This window comes from Mandrillus leucophaeus, unplaced genomic scaffold (genome assembly GCF_000951045.1).
Source record: "Mandrillus leucophaeus isolate KB7577 unplaced genomic scaffold, Mleu.le_1.0 Scaffold71, whole genome shotgun sequence".
Classification (NCBI taxonomy): domain Eukaryota; kingdom Metazoa; phylum Chordata; class Mammalia; order Primates; family Cercopithecidae; genus Mandrillus; species Mandrillus leucophaeus.
The window spans coordinates 720,031-736,901 of record NW_012107697.1 but is presented as its reverse complement, the minus strand read 5'-3'; the positions used below and the strand labels follow the sequence as shown (position 1 = coordinate 736,901).

Genomic DNA, 16,871 nt, shown 5'->3' with positions numbered 1-16,871 from the left:
GCATCTCCAGCCCAGGCATCTCCAGCTGGGACACCTCCAGGCCGGGCATCTCCAGCCCAGGCATCTCCAGCTGGGACACCTCCAGGCCGGGCATCACCAGCCCAGGCATCTCCAGCCCGAGCATCACCAGCCCAGGCATCGCCAGCCCAGGCACCTCCAGTCCGGGCATCTCTAGCCCAAGTATCTCCAGTCAGGGCATCTCCAGCCAGGGCATCTCCGGCTCGGTCCTCACCTTCCAGGTCCTCATCCGGCAGGTCATCATCTGCCAGGTCAGCCTCCGTGACAACCTCCCCAACCAGAGTGTACCTTGTTAGAGCAACACCAGTGGGGGCTGTACCCATCCGATCATCTCCTGCCAGGTCAGCACCAGCTGCCAGGGCCACCAGGGAGAGCCCAGGTAAGGGGGATGCTGCAGGGAAGACAGGAGAGGTGGGAAGCAGCCCATGGGCAGGGAGGAAATCTCAGAGCCAGTGTGCTCTGCTCTCATCGCAGACAATGATGTGGGGAAGGGGAGGCAGCGGGGTGGGCAGTGAGGGACTTGGGGGCAGGGGCAAAAAGGAAACATTTTTGTGAAATGTGAAAACCTGAGACAGTGGAAAATCAGGCGCGAAGCGGGGTAGGTGATAAGAAGCCAGGACTAACAAAGCAGCGTGTCACCCTGGAGTCTGCACAGCCCAGGTCAGAGCACTGGTTTCAGTAGCAAGGTCCCCCAGTTAGTCACAGGGTTCTCTCCTTGTGCTGTCCTGTGGGTCTGCCTAAGAAGCTGGGGTCTGCAGTGGAACAAAGTCATGATCAGCGGGCCCATCTGTGGGTGGGCGAGGAAAAGGAGAGATTCTGACCAGGTGTTCAAGTCCATCCCCAGCCTTCCAAATTGTGGGTTGCATGGTTCACCTATTAGGGAGTCAGAGAGGTCGAATAGGCCTTGGAGACTGGGTCCGCCCTTAAGGAATCAGTGCTTCTGCCCGCCCCAGTGCTGCCCTCCTCCCATCCTAGAATTCAGACTTTCCCCACCACCACAGTACACACAGGCCTGGATGATACGTGGCTTTGGAAGATCACTCGAAGTTTGGGGCCCATCCCACAGCCTGGTCCTCTCCAGGGTGGGTGAGGTGCTTTGGTATCAGACCCACTGCATTGAAATCCCAACTCTGCCACTAACTCACCAAGTAACCCCGGGCAAGTGATTTCACTTCCATGAGCCTCAGTTACCCCATCTATACAATGGGCCTAATAAGACTCTGCTCATGAGGTTGCCGTGAGAATTAAGAGAACACAGGCAGAGTGCCTGGCTGGCCCAGAGAAGAGCCCAGTAAAAGACGGCTGCTGGTGCCAGGCAGGGTGAGCTCAGTTTTTGCATTTTCAGATGGGACAAAATTCATTCATTCATTCCATTGACCTTGTGCCCCATCAAATCTCATTCCAACTTCTGGGGTGGAGTGATCCTCACGGGGCCCTCCTGGGCCACAGCCTTGCTTCCCCCACCCTCTCCACCTCGTCGGACTCCTCTTCAGCCTCACCTTCCCCTGCTGCCGCCCTGCTCCTAGGTACGAGCCTGCCCAAGTTCACCTGGCGGGAGGGCCAGAAGCGGCTGCCGCTCATCGGGTGCGTGCTCCTCCTCATTGCCCTGGTGGTTTCGCTCATCATCCTCTGTGAGTTTAACGGAGGGTGCAGGGGTGGGTTCCGGGCACTGCCAGGCAGAGTGGGACCCAGGGATGGGGGCAGGAAGGGGGGACAGGTGTGGGGACCACCCACTCACCCGGCTACCGTGTCCGGATAGGGACACTCCTGCAAATGGCCTTGGACTGTGCTGCCTCCAGGCCCCTGTGGGGCATCCAGGTTAAGAGTGTGGAAGTCAGAGGAACCTGAACTTGGGTCTCATCTGTGCCACTTACTATGCAGCTTACTTGGGCTGGTTAGTTAACCACTCTGAGCTCAGTTTCTGCATCTTCAGATGGGACAAAATTCATTCACCCATTTCATTACTATGTGCCCCATAAGCTCTCATTCCAACCTCACTAGATTATGAGGAATAAATCAGACAACAGCACAATTCCTGGAACAAAATCTACAAATACTAGCTATTAAAAAAACACACATGAAAACACTGATTGGAAAAAGTCTGTCAAGGATATTCAGTCAATGGGATGATGTGTTCAGCATTCAGGGGTTCAGGCCCCCTCAATTTCCCCATTCTCTTCAGCAAAGATACCCAGGCATGCCCCAGGGCTCTCTGCTCAGGGGTCCACTATGAGCCCAGCACAGTGGGAAACTTTAGGCAGCGCAAATGTGCATGTACATTATTCTGTCCTGTCCTCAGGGAGATTACAGTCTCCTGGGGGAATAGCTGGAAATTTTGAAGGGCAAATGCATTTGAGTGTGACTATGAGGAGGGGATGACAACTGTGTGGGCTGGATGCAGGGGATAGCTTCTTATGGCTGTGGGGCCAGATGAAGACCTGGAAGATGGGACAGCAATTATGCCCAGCAGGGCATCCGAGCGAATGAGCAGCTACAGAAAATGTGGGAAGCCAGGTGGCAACGACAGCATGGGGGAGAGGAAGGGACCTGCCTAACCAGAATGGAGAAGGAACAGTCAGGGACCTGTGGCCGTCTGCTCGGTTCAGCAAGGCTGGGCCCTGCTGTAGAGAGCTTTAAACGCCAGGCCAAAGAGTAAGGTTTCTGTGAAAGAGGCAGCACCAGTGGTGAAGGGTGGAGTGGACCAGCGCGTGGAAACGTCTGCCGGCAGGGCTGTTGAAGGGGATTCTGAGGGAGGGGCAGTGTGCTGGCAGAGCAGGCTTTAGTGCCACGCAGGCCCTGACTCTGCCACTGAGCAGCTGTGTGAATTCGACAAGTCCATTAACATTCTGAGCCTCAGTTTCCCCACCTGTCTGACTGGGTGGGGTGATCACTGTCATAATGCACATAAAGGCCTCGGCATGGTGCCTGCTGTGACTTACTGCCCTGCCCTCCCTCCCTTTCCCACCACAGAGCACCTCGCTCCATGAAAGCCATGGGAATGACCCATGGAGGGGCGAGATGGCACCCATGGGTGGGCTCACAGAATAGAACTAAAGCTCTCAGCGTGGTTTCACAGCATTTCCTGAAGTCCCCATAAGCTCTGCCGGGGAGGCCTCTAACCTCCAGCGCTAGGGAAGTGGCTTGACTTCTGCAGGTCACCGAGCAGCTACCTGGTGGGGTCAGGACCAGAGCCCAGGCCTCCCGACTCCCCACCCGGCCCAGCACCCTCTCCACTACACATCCACGTGGGGCTCCATGAGCACTCCAAGGGAGACTGCCCAGGCTTCTCCGGGGGTTGAGTGCCCAGGATGTGGGAGGAAGACCAGAGCACAGAGAGGAGGGGCCAGCCCAAGAGATTAGGAGGGATTTGTGTCGGGACCTGGACGGAGCAGTCACACACGGGCGGACTTTACCCTGGGTGACAGAGAGCACAGTGGGCCCTGGAAGAGAAGCAAGGGGTGGCGCTGAGGAGCTGGTGGAGGAGGAGAGGCGGGGTGAGAAATTAGAACCTGGATCTGTGAGGCAGCCAACGGGAGGTGCCTCCAGGCAGGAGGGCCCACCGCCCCTGGTTTAGAAAGAGATTGCCGTTAGAGAGGGAGGAAGTCGTGAAGCAGATTTGCACATATGGCTTGTAAAACTGTTTTCTTTTAGCTCCAACTTGTATATGTGGGAATCAGCCACCTAGAATTGCTGATTGAATGAAAAGACATTTAAAGGCATAAAGACAAGTCATGGGGAAAGAACTGAGCATAGGGGTGTCCCTTGTGCAGGGGAGAGGGAGAAGGAAAAACCCAGGAGCTTCTGAGAGTGGAAGGATGGTCGCCTTTGAGAACAGACAGACAGTAGTTGCCTGTGTGACTGTGAGGACAGAAATTTATCTGCTGTGACCCTGTGGAGCACAGAGAAGATGGGACGGCAGAGGGGTTCTGAGAGGGAAGCTCTGGGACACTGGAGGAGGTGGTTTCTCTGGCCACTGTGTTTGCCAGTATGTAGGGAGGGGAGTTCCCAAGGTGGTCCCCATCTCCACAGCACTCTCTCTCTCTCTTTCTCTCTCTCTCTGGGTGGCTGGCTGCTCGAATCTGCCTGGTGCTGCCATGCTTGCAGGAGCTTTCTGGAGCATTCCGGAGCATTCCTGAGCAGCCTTTCTCTCCATACAGATGGGGGACGAGAGCCCCAGAGTTCAAGAGGGATTGCAGGTCGGTGTCTCAGAACCCCCAGGCCCTTGGGCTGCTCAGTATCTCATCTCTGTGGAGCTGGTCGTGACCCAGCTGTCTGCTTCTTTTTCTCTAGTCCAGTTCTGGCGGGGCCACACAGGGATCAGGTACAAGGAGCAAAGGGAGAGCTGTCCCAAGCATGCTGTTCGCTGTGACGGGGTGGTGGACTGCAAGCTGAAGAGTGATGAGCTGGGCTGCGGTAAGGGGGCTGGGTGCGGGCGAGCGTGTGCCTGTGCGTGTGTGTGTGTACATGTGCATGTGTTTGTGTGCCTGTTTGTATATATGTGTGTGTAGGCATGCCTGTGTGTGTGTATGTGTGTGTGTGTGCATGCATGTGTGTGTGTGTGTGTATGTGCGTGTTTGTGTGTGTGCATGTATGTATGTGGGCATGTGTGCATGTATGTAATCCAGACCCAACGATTCCCTGTCCATTGCCTCCCATTTGAGCTGATACACAGTTTGCACCAGTCTGCAACACTCTGGTGACTTTGCCTTGGCTCTGTCCAAGCTAGGCATCCTGGGCTTCTGAGTACTGGTTGACCCCCCATGACCCAGGCCACGTTCCTGGACTTTTCCCAGGCCTCAGCAAGGAGTGCCGTCAGGACAGGCGCTTCTCAGAGCCTCACTCAGCCCATCTAAGAGCTTGATGCTTCCTAGGTGCTGAGGACCTGCTCTGCCTTTTTCTTGCCCTGCAGTGAGGTTTGACTGGGACAAGTCTCTGCTTAAAATCTACTCTGGGTCCTCCCATCAGTGGCTTCCCATCTGTAGCAGCAACTGGAATGACTCCTACTCAGAGAAGACCTGCCAGCAGCTGGGCTTCGAGAGGTAACCCCCAACCCGGCCCCAGAGTCCAGGCTTCAGGGATGCCCCAGGCTCTTCATAGGGCCTCTCAAGCATGTTGCAGAAACGTTGTATTAAAAAGACCCTTGGGGACCAGGGCTGATCTCACTGGTTCTGGACACCCTCAAGCTATTCAGAGTCAGAAGCCCTGAGATCCTCTGAGTCTGGAGCAAATTGTTTTCATGAGGCCAACATAGTGATGTATAGATCTGCAATAGTATCGGACTCCTAGATGGTTCTTTGCCTCAAAGCACCCTGACATCCATTATCACATTCACCATCGCGGTGGTGGCCCTACGCCTTGGGTAGGCATTTGGGCAGATCATTTCTTCTTATATTAGGGAACTAGAAGCTCGGGTTGTGCAAAGCCGTTCAGTGGACCTCGAGCTATAGCTACCGTGGCTTGAGCCAGACCTCATCAAACGGAGAATGAAATGGGCCAGGTGAGGCCAGGCAGAATCATAAGGATCTTTGGCTCTAAAGATTTTAAACAAATCAGGCAGTGTTGACAGGTAGAGGAAGGAGTAGGTGAGCAATGACTTTCCACTTTGAAGAAGTGCCTGATTTTCAGCCCAGACACACATCTCCATCCTCCCTCTTGGACTGAGTTTTCAAGATGGGTAGTTCGGGGTTTGTCAGTGTGTGAGGTCGTGGGGAGAAGAGTTTAAGATCTCACTGTGGGTTCTCTACAGAAGAAGCACCAAAAACACCTGGGGTGGGGGGTTAGGATTTAGAACTAGTTCTCTACCCCACCCCAGCCTGTCCAGATCCACAAAAGCGGGATCAGAGTAATCCAGATGGAAGACCATGGGCATCTTTTATCCACAAGTTGTGTGTGTGGCCTTATGCAAGCCTGAACCTCCCTTGGGCATTCAGGTCTTTGAACGCCACGTATTCAAAGAATATTCATTGAGCTTTTATTATGTGTTACATACTGTGTAGTACCTGGACACAAAGGATTAAGACAGGAGCCCAGGCTTGAAGGACCTCTAGTGTGGCTCAGTGAGACAGGCTTAAACCAATAACCACAGTATGATGTGATGTGTAATGATAAGGATGTGTGTGAAGCACCAAGGGCACACAATGGAGAGGGTGCCTAACTGCACTGGTGGAGAGAGCAGAAAAGGGAGGAACGGGCCCTCTGGGTAGAGGAGCCGCATATGCAAAGTGTCATGCCAGGGTGTCACGCAGGGGTGTACCATGTTCTAGAAATATACATAAATTCCATGTAGAGAGTAGAACACATTAGAATCACCTGCCATGCTTGTGAAAATGCATCTTGGAATCAGAATCTCTGGGATGAGGACTTAAAACCTGCTCAGCAAACATCCCAAGGTGATTCTTAGGCACACTGTGTTCTGAATCCACGAGGCTTGCCCCGAGGTTGTCACGCTTTAATGTACAGCTCAGTAACCTGGGATTCTTTAAAATGCAGACTCTGATTCAATAGGTCTGGAGGGTGCTGCTGCTGCTTATTCATAGATCGCAGTTTGGATAGAAAAGGGCTAGATTGGTGTTTGTCAAACTTGAGTGTGCATCAGCATCACTAGAGAACCTGTTAGAACGATGATCGCTGGGCCCACACCCAGTTTCTGATTCAGAAGTATTGCTAATATTAATAACTTCCCAGGCAATGGTAACGCTACCAGTCTACACTCTGAGAAACGCTGGGTAGTGCACAGGGCTGGGGGTCTTGGAGGGGAGTTGGGGGAGATGGGGGCAGTGGTGGAATATGTGGGTGGGGCTGCACTTTATCGGGCCTTGACTGCTGCTTGGAGGAGTTGGCCACCATTCAGACCATCACAGTCTGGCCTCTGTCAGCAGGGCTGGTGGGGCTCTAAGCCTACTGGAGGACTTGGGATGACCCTGTCTCCAGGGGACTCATTCTTCTCCCCTCTCCTCCCTTGTAGTGCTTACCGGACAACCGAGGTTGCCCACAGGGATTTTGCCAACAGCTTCTCAATCTCGAGATACAACTCCACCATCCAGGAAAGCCTCCACAGGTATGGTGGGGCAGGCAGGCTGCCTGTTTGTGAGCAGGGGAAGGAGTGAGTGGGAGGGGGGCTTTGAGTCAGGGAGCCCCCTTCCCTGGCTTTTCTGGGATCCAGCCTCCAGGAGTCCACCATGAGTGTTCAGGGGCATCTCGGAAACAGTCCTTATTCACCAAACTGCCTCCTGACTTAAAAATTACTGTTTGAGGCTCAGTGCTGAGAGCAACTGGAGACCGGGGTGCCCCTGAGAGTTTACCTGGTCGTCAGCGGCAATTCACGAACCTTGGGACCTCCAGTCAACCAGGTGTTTGAACTGAGAGCTGCTGCAGGGAGTGGACCTGAACTGGGGCGGGAGAAGCATCACTGGGGTTAGGGACAGGGTAGAGAAGCAGCAGTAGGGGACTGCCAGGTGCAGGCGTCAGGGACAGGGAGGGCCATGTGGGAAGCATCGGAGGTTTGGGGGCTCTGCCAGCTGGCATTGTTTGCCCTGCAGAGGGCAGAGAAGAAGCCAGGCTCCAAGAGAAGTAATGGTGAGGGAAGGGACGTGAATTTGCTGCATCTGGATGCCTGCTCTGTGCTGCGTGGTTTCTGCATCTGCATTGAGGAACTGTGTCAGAGGAGCACCAGGCCATCTGTTTAGCCGTGAAAAGATGCTGGGACAATGAAGTCCGAAGTTCAAAGAACATGGATCTGGGCCAATGTCTGCAATCTGCCACAAGAAAACTAGTTGAGGGGATGAGAGTGTTGATTTGCACTGAACCACTGCCATTCTGGACAAAGCACTGGAAGGGAGAGTGTCACACGTGAAGGAGAAGCTCAGAATCTCCTGCTTCCTGTGCAAAGAGTAGCTTCCTTGGAAACAGGATAGGAACTGAGCAGGAATCAATCAGGAAGGCTTCCTGGAGGAGGTAGCTAATATACCCTCCCACTTTCTGTGTCTCCTCCTGCAGGTCTGAATGCCCTTCCCAGCGGTATATCTCTCTCCAGTGTTCCCGTAAGATATTCTTCTTCTTGGATTGTGGCCAATGTCGTGTGGGAGTAAAGGGCAGAGGGGCAGAACTCCTCCAAGGGAGGTGTTTGGCACTGGGGTTCAAGTCAGGAACAGTGTCTTAGTCAGCAGGCCTGCTTCAGGGCTGGAGTCCCTGTAAGGCACTGGTACACCCAGGATAACATTTCCCCTTCTCCTGACTCTGGCAGGGGCTCAGCCCAGCAACCTCTTATTCCAAGGAAGCGGTCTGAGTCTCCCGTGCATCAGGGGAAGTGTATTCTTCCTATGTTTAGAAACAATAGAGACCCTCATTATAATGCTTGTCAATTCAGGGTGACGTTAGAACTGGTCTGTGTTCCTGTGCTCCTAATGGCAGTCCTGGGACTTACCATCACGATCCCAATGCCTGGCACAATGCCCAAAGCTTGGGACACTTAGAAAGCATTTGTCAAATCAATGAAAGAATGAGTGAAGGAGAAGAAAGAAGAACCTGCCTGGGGTCAAACTTCCCACTGAATGATCCCAGAAAGCCACCCCACCATGTGGTGGCAATGCTCTCACGGGAACTGCTGTGTGTAGCAGATAAGGGAGCAAAGCTCATCCATGGGAGGGTGGGTGCCCTTCAGGACGGGGCTGCCTGAGCCTGTCCTGGCCCTGGGAGCACGGCAGAGGCATTCTGATCAGGAGCTCGGAAAGAACCCTGGGAAAAGGAGGGTTCATAGTACGTCTACCCCTTCTCCCCAGACTGCGGACTGAGGGCCATGACCGGGCGGATCGTGGGAGGGGCGCTGGCCTCGGAGAGCAAGTGGCCTTGGCAAGTGAGTCTGCACTTCGGCACCACCCACATCTGTGGAGGCACGCTCATTGACGCCCAGTGGGTGCTCACTGCCGCCCACTGCTTCTTCGTGTAAGTGCCTGAGAGGCAGGTGATTTGACACTGCCCAGGGTCAGGGACCGCCAGGAAGGGCTGGCTGCAGACTGACTTCTTCGTGGAGGAGGACTCTGAGTGTGAGTCCAGCCCCCATGGGCCAGTTGGCACTGGTGTAGCTTGGGTATTCACTTGGTCCTGAGAGTATGGATCGGGGGTGTTTGTTCTGAGCTAGGCCCAAGGATGAGAAAGTCCCATTGATGGCCCCAAGGGAGAGAGAGAGGCAGGCAGGAAAAGGGACTAGGAGCCGACCCCTGCAGAACAGGGTGAAATGCAAAAGGCTTTGGGTTTGTTGCTGCTTCCTGCAACTGGAACTCATAGCAGAGGAGCCCCTAGTTATCCCAGAAATTGAGGGCTAGGGATTGCAGAGAGAGCACTGTATCAGCTTTTAACAGTCACCAGCTGACCTAGTGTCTGGGGGTGCACAGCCCAGGCTGGTGGGCAGGAGAGATCTCTCAGACCAGGCCTCAGGGGCACTGGCCTCTCTAATAATGAGTTCAGCATGTTACTTTGCCCTGTCTGAATTTGCTGAGGGTAATAATACTGAGATCTTATCAGTACAAGCCCTTGACCCTGCCCGGTGAGTGAATCTGTGCCCCCTATCCCTAGTCCCAGCACCTTCTGCAGCCCTGTGACTTGCCAGCATCTGTCAGTTCACATCGAGGCCCCAGAGCTTCAGCATGGCAAAAGTCAAAGACTCTTATTTGATCCTTGGTGACTTGCAGAGGAGATAGTGGGGGGTGAGTGCCACACAGAGGTCTTACTCATCATTCCCTCTTTATTACTGTAAGGTGCAGAGCTGCAAGCTCATAATTTTTGAGGGGCTATGGGGGATTGCTTTGGCTCCAGGGATAAGATAGAGGGTTCCCTCCAGAGGTCATTTTATCCATCCTCCTGCCTCCAAGCTGGTGCTCTGACTGTGGCTCCTGTAGGTAGCAGATGCTGCCAGTGAACGCTGCCAGGCAGGTACTGGACCATGCTCCTTTGTGGCTCTTGCAGGACCCGGGAGAAGGTCCTGGAGGGCTGGAAGGTGTATGCAGGCACCAGCAACCTGCACCAGTTGCCTGAGGCAGTCTCCATCGCCGAGATCATCATCAACAGCAACTACACCGACGAGGAGGACGACTATGACATCGCCCTCATGCGGCTGTCCAAGCCCCTGACCCTGTCCGGTGAGTGAATCTGCACTCCCCGCTCTCCTGTCCCCCAGCCCCAGCACCCTCTGCAGCCCTCGCGCTTGCCAGCATCTGTCAACTCATATCTGGGCCCCAAAGCTTCTGCATGGCAGAAGTCAAGACTCTTAAAGATCCTTACATGGAACACTTCTGTTGTATAATTAGGGAAACTGAAGCCCAAGGGCTATAAATAACTTTGCTCCAAATGAAACATCTCACATTACAAATTGATGACAGAGTCAGGGCTTGGGTACTGATCTTAATCAATAGATTGAATTCTTTCACTGGTATTAACTGAGCACCTAGAGGCCGAACACTATGGTAGGCATTTTACACATAGGATTTCATTTACTCTTCACAACCAACCCTGTGGAGCAGGTACTATTATTAACTTCATTTGACATATGAGGAAATGGAACTTTACAGAGAGATAATTACCCGAGGCCACAAGTAATAGGTGGTAGCTCTGGGACTGGAACTAGGTCGATCTGATTCCCAAGCAATGCTCTCCCCACCTGGCTCTAGACTGGCAAATTGCTTACCCTGCAGTCGAGAACATAAGCTGAGTACACACTCAAACAGCTAATTGCTACAACGTTGTTGCCACGGACCAAATGAGGCCACACAAAGGAAATGCAGAGGTTCTCAGATGATCACTGTGGACAGGGGACCTCAAAGAAGACTTCATTCATTCATTCATCCATTCACTCATCTGTTCACTTATCAAATACTATGCGTCTACTATATTGTCAGTCCTATAGTACAGTTGCAAATAGAAATAAAATGGGTGACATACACCAAGATGACCAGTAGAGGTCAATTATGCGATGTTTTGGGTGAGCGGGGAGCTATGGTGGCACAGGCGGGAGCAACTAATCATCCTGGGGAAGCTCAGCAGAGGAAGGATAGTCAAGGTGGGTCCTGAAAAGATTGGAGAAGACAGGTAATGGAGGCTCAGGGAGGACCCTGAAGAATGGAGCCAGAGCCCCCTGGCATAAGCAGTTTTACAGGTGGGAAAGGGAGGAGGAGTACCGGGACTTCTGGAAGCCTTGGAGGACTCTCCGGTTAGTCTAGCCATTCTCGTGCTCTGAGCTTGGGAGCTGGTGTTTCCTCGCACATTAATTGTGGAGGCGGTGTCTATCACGAGTCAGAGCAGTTAGATCATCAGAGTGGGGTGAGGAGGAGGATCCCTGGGAAGAGCTCGGTTGGGCAGCGCTAGCCCAGAACCACGCCCACGCAGCGTCACTCCCACTCGTAGCCACGCCCTGACACGACACGCCCACCAGCCCTTCTGCAACTCCAGCCCTGTCTGTGGAGCCCTGGGCTGAGGTGAGGGATGCCCGCTGCCCCCTGCCCTGCCGCTCAGCACACAGGAAGAGCACAGTCTGCAGGACCAGAGCAGGCCTTCTCACCTTGTCAAACCCGGGCTGTATTTGGCTAAACATCCAAATCTTACCTCTCACTCACCCTCCACTCCTTAATATTATTTGGAATTCTAAAACTAAATAATTTCTAAAACCGAATGAAAGCTAGTTTCACATTGCGTATGCTTTTCAAATAGGCTCTGATAGGCTTTTGGGCAGGAAGCAGACCCTTAGTCTGAGAATCACAGCTCAGATGTATGTAGTCCTGTGGCCAGAACATGTGCCCTGATGTTTGGTTTAGAAATCAGTGCAGATTTTCTTAAACTCATTTGGCAGGTAGAGCACTAGAAGTCACAGTACTTTCGTTTGTGAAAGTTCACTGGTAAATTTAATTTCCCCATAAAAAACAGTGAAATATATAACAATGGATCATATATCAGTGTTACATGTTTTTAAAACTTTACATCTCAAAAAGGGGCAGAGAAAAGAAATCCTATTTTGCATTTTTGTTAATAATGCATGCTATTCCTTCATCTATTTTTTGTTTACTCTCTAGCAGACAAAACTAGGGTAGACACCAATGTTTAAAGCCTAATCCAATTTATGGGAGAAAAATTTAAAATCATCCTTCCCATCTACCCTTCCTGCCTTCTCTCTCTCTCTCTCTATCTCTCTTTTTAAACATTTAGTGAGCACTGAATATGTGACAGGCATTATCTTAGGTGCAGAATACTGCAGTGAATATAACAAATGGTTGAGAATACTGCAAACATTCTATCAACTAATATTTTCCTCCTGCAAACTCAGGTGTGGTGGTCAATGCCCTGGTCGCCCTAGGGACACCAGTCCTCAGAGCTTATGAAGTGATACATAACAGTGACTTCTAAATATAATATTTCTGAGTGTGGGATCAAGTTAGCAGGAATTCTGTGGTCTGTGTCTCTAGGAATGCGTTTCCTGTTTGGAGAGATTTCTTACCTTGTGCTGGGCAAACATTTGGAGGGAGAGCCACAGGCCCTGGACAACCAGTGGGTACCCTCGCCAGACCAGGCTGGACATACTGCTGAGATGCAACGGTCATAATATCTGGGTCTTAGCCTGCTGCTGTTCCTTGTTCTAATGGAAAGACATGGAAGAGGCTCTGCCAGGAGAGACCCTCTTTGTGGGGAGAGACCCTCAGTTGCCCAGTATCAGCTTGTACAAGGGAGCTTCCAAGGCGTATGCATCTGACCACAGGGCAACCACTGAAATCAGAATGGCTTTCAGCCTCTGGTAGCCCCCAAAGGCTGGTGGGTTTTGATAAAGTGATCGAGTTTTGTGTCTGGTCAGTCCAAGGTTCTGGAGGATTCAGAAGCACTCTAGAGTCAAGGATGAATGTTCTAGGAGCCTCCTCCTTGCCCCCAGAGTGGCTCTGCTCCTTCTTCCTCCCCATACTGAAAGTCTCAGCCTTGTTCCTTCACTGACATCTGGAGGTCTTGTTGCAGCTCACATCCACCCTGCTTGCCTCCCCATGCATGGACAGACCTTTAGCCTCAATGAGACCTGCTGGATCACAGGCTTTGGCAAGACCAGGGAGACAGATGGTAAGCGGCAAAGATGCTTGGTTGTGTGTGTGTATTCATGTGCATGTGTGTGTATACATGAGTGCGTGTAAGCAATGTGTCTGGGTATACAGATGAGGGCCTATGTCGGTGAGAGTTTGGGTATACAGATTCATGGGCCTGGGTGTGAATATGTGTGTATAGACACCTGAGTATATGCCAGTGGGGTCGCTGTGACAATGCCTTCCGATCAAGACCACCTAGAAAACTGCTGTGGTTGAACCAGTTGAGTTCATTGCTCATTGCAGTGAGAGAGAGCACACCATGAAGAACCATAGAGCATCTCAGCAACAGCGTGTCAGAGAGGACTGCTCATAGGATTTAGGTGGCTTGGGGAGGGTTCAAAGACGTAGGACTTTTCTCTAAATTGGATGGTGTCAGGAAGCAGGGGTTACTCTGTGACGGGGAAGCTTAATAACCTTATCTAGAGTCCGGGCACGGTAGCTTGCACCTGTAGTCCCAGCACTTTGGGAAGCCAAGGTGGGAGAATCACTTGAGCCCAGGAGTTCAAGACCAGCCTGGGCATCACGGCAAAACCCCATCTCTACAAAAAATAGAAAAATTAGCTGAACATGGTGGTGTGTGCCTGTAGTCCCAGCTACGAGAGGGGCTGAGGCAAGCGGATCACCTGATCCCAGGGAGGTTGAGGCTGCAGTGAGCCATGATCATGCCACTGCACTCTAGCCTGGGCGACAGAGTGAAACCCATCTCAATTAAAAAAAAAAAAAAAAAATTATCTAGGAGCTCTAAGCGGTCAGGAAGCAGCAGTCACTCATATTGACCAGGAGAGGGGGATGTTTGGTACTGTTGTGATTTGCAGATGCCCTTGTCTTTGGCCTTAAACAAGATGATGAAGTGGTCTTGTTTTCATGTCATCCCAATCACAGAGTGCCTTGTCCTGTGAGATGGCTTACTTTGAGCAGGATGACCCCGCAGTTAGACTCAGGGCACTGCCATGCGTTGGGACTGCTTTTCCCTCCCTCCGTGAGGCAAAGCGATGACTGATCTGGGCACAGCCTTCTCATCTTGTCTCTATACTCTACTAGCTGTGTGACTGTGGGCAGGTCACTTCTCCAGCCCCAGGCTTCCCCACCTGTAAACGGATTAATGCCATCTGCTCTCTTTAGGGCACATAGCTTCCAAAAACAAACAAAGCCATGTATCTGAGGGTGCTTTAAACATAGGCAAGTGCCGTGCAACATGTCGCGTAGCCTGATAGGCTTGTGAGTATGTCTGTGTACATGGATGTCTCTGTCTCACGTGCAGCGAGCTGTGTCTTGTGTGAGGGCATGTGTGCCAATATGCCCTGGGTGTCCAACCACAGAGGGCCTCCCTTGGGTCGGAGCCAGGCACAGGCATGGCACCCTCCATTCCCAGGAGGCTGTGATTCTAGGTCTTGGGGTGGCAGCTGGACCACCAGGAAGCTATCCAGAATCTCACTGGCTTTCCATCCTCTGTCTCCTCCACCCCACTTCACTGAAGACAAGACATCCCCCTTCCTCCGGGAGGTGCAGGTCAATCTCATCGACTTCAAGAAATGCAATGACTACTTGGTCTATGATAGTTACCTTACTCCGAGGATGATGTGTGCTGGGGACCTTCGTGGGGGCAGAGACTCCTGCCAGGTGAGGGTACCTGTGGGTGGGGCTCAGGTCCCAGCACCCTGGGGATGGGGGAGGCTGGGGTGTTGGGGCTGATGTGGGAATTGGGACCCCACCCTTTTCTGCTCACGGACTACCTGTCCCATCCTGCACATGTGCCCTCTCTCCCCTGTAGGGAGACAGTGGGGGGCCTCTTGTCTGCGAGCAGAACAACCGCTGGTACCTGGCAGGTGTCACCAGCTGGGGTACAGGCTGTGGCCAGAGAAACAAACCCGGTGTGTACACCAAAGTGACAGAAGTTCTTCCCTGGATTTACAGCAAGATGGAGGTAAGATCCCTGCACCAGGACACTGCACCCAGCAGGCTGGGAACTTCCTAAGGTGGGGACCCTGGAGGAGCACCCAGGGTGTAGGCAGAGATCCCCTCAGCAGTCTCGTATTCGGGGGTATTCTGGACAGGGTCAAACGTGATGCCTGGGGTCAATCCCAGCTGCCTGTGTTTCTTTCCCTGCTTTTCTTCCCTCAGAACAGAGCTCAGAGGGTTGCAAAAGGGTGGGCCTAGAGGCTGGGCAGGCAGTTGCTAGGCAGATATTCCCCCAGAAGTGATTTTTTGTGTAAGGTTGCAATGGACTTTGAAAACGTTTCAGTTTCTGCAGAGGATTTTGTGATAGTTTTTGTTGTCAAGCATTTATGCATGGGAACCCGCTCTTCATGGCCTTTCCCAGCTCTGTTTGTTGGAGTCTTTTTTATTTTCTTTTTGTTGTCGTCGTTGTCTTTTTTAAAAAACACAAGGGACTTCATTTGGACTCTGACAACTTTCACAGCTGTCACCAGAATGCTCCCTGAGAACTACAATTCTTTCCCTTTCCCACTTAAAATATTTCAACAGCACCTCACTACTATCGTAAAAGAGTATAAAGTAATAAAATAAAAACTTCTTTTATGTTTTTTGACTTGCTTTAACCTATGTCCAGCCTCAGAAGTCATTGTTCAGGTCAAACTGAACCACAAACTCTTCGGTGTGTGCCTTACCTTGCCCTTGGCCTTTGGAATACTTGATCCACCCTAGAGAGTCCCCTCTCCCACTTCCACCCTCTCATCTTCCATTTTTCTTACTGAAGAACTCTGACTGATCTATCAAAATCAGCCGTTTACAACCCCTGGAATATCCTCAGTATATTTACTATGTATTGTTATAAATGAAGGATGAATGAATAAACAAATAAATGTAAAGAATAAAAGGTGGGCCTAACCTCGGTGCCAGCCCCAGTGCCACTCTCCTCTCCCAGGGATGACCGAGGTGTGAGTTCACACAGGCCACTGGAGGTGGAGTGATGGGAGGCCTCGCTCCACGGCAGGAATTTGGACATCAGGAACCAGGGATCTGCCTGCAACTCTGCTGACCCAGTTGAGACCCTGCCTTCTCTGGGCCTTCAGCCTTTAGCTGTAAAGCAGGGGTTGCTCTGCCAGCCCTCCCCTTCTCTGCCTGGGGAACAGGGGAGGGCTCACACAAGGGGAGCAGGGAAGGCTCCAGAAATCTAGTGCAGAGAGGCCCTCCAAGCCTGCATCCATCCTTTCCTTTTACTGTCCCTCCTTGGAGAGGCAGTGCCAGGTGACAGCTGGGCTAAATTATAGGTTCTGAACCCCAACCTTGGGCTTCTGCGCTCCCCGCCCACCCAGCCCACCATCACCTTCTTCTCCCGTTCTCTTCCTCAGAGCGAGGTGCGATTTGGAAAATCCTAACCAGCTGGCCTGCTGCTCTGCACAGCACCGGCTGCTGTGAAGACTCTGGCTACAGTGACTGGCCATGTGTGGCATCATCTGGGCTAATGGGCACCAGGCACCATCGGACTCTCACCTCCACTGTCTGCTCTCTGTGTGTGTGTGTGTGTGTGTGTGTGTGTGTACATAGTGTGCATTGCCACTCTCGAGTTTTTCAGAAACCAGCAGAGCTGTCAACTCTTCTCAAAATCCCAGGCTGGAAATTACCTGGAGATAAGAGCCTGAGTACTGTGGATGTTCCTACAGGGGTGTCCATAGATGGATGGAGGAGGTGGAGCCCAGAGCCCAAGGAAGGGCCTGGAATTCTTGCTTCTCTGACCCTCACTTACAGACTAGCCCAGTGTGGACAGATGCCAGCAACCCAGGTGAC

The 16,871-nt window shown here is 52.2% G+C and overlaps 1 protein-coding gene across 1 annotated transcript in view; it reads left to right on the top strand.

Moving 5' to 3' along the window:
• Positions 1–16,462, top strand: part of TMPRSS13 (transmembrane protease, serine 13) — an 82,088-nt gene extending 65,626 nt beyond the window's left edge. Inside the window, exons 6-17 of the mRNA XM_011965002.1 lie at positions 1–397; positions 1,545–1,649; positions 4,309–4,431; positions 4,928–5,057; positions 6,983–7,075; positions 8,014–8,057; positions 8,796–8,958; positions 9,979–10,151; positions 13,003–13,101; positions 14,602–14,744; positions 14,896–15,048; positions 16,436–16,462. Of these exons, the coding sequence (XP_011820392.1) occupies positions 1–397; positions 1,545–1,649; positions 4,309–4,431; positions 4,928–5,057; positions 6,983–7,075; positions 8,014–8,057; positions 8,796–8,958; positions 9,979–10,151; positions 13,003–13,101; positions 14,602–14,744; positions 14,896–15,048; positions 16,436–16,462 (1,650 nt within the window). The remainder of the gene's footprint in view (positions 398–1,544; positions 1,650–4,308; positions 4,432–4,927; positions 5,058–6,982; positions 7,076–8,013; positions 8,058–8,795; positions 8,959–9,978; positions 10,152–13,002; positions 13,102–14,601; positions 14,745–14,895; positions 15,049–16,435) is intronic.
• Positions 16,463–16,871: the final 409 nt, after the last annotated feature.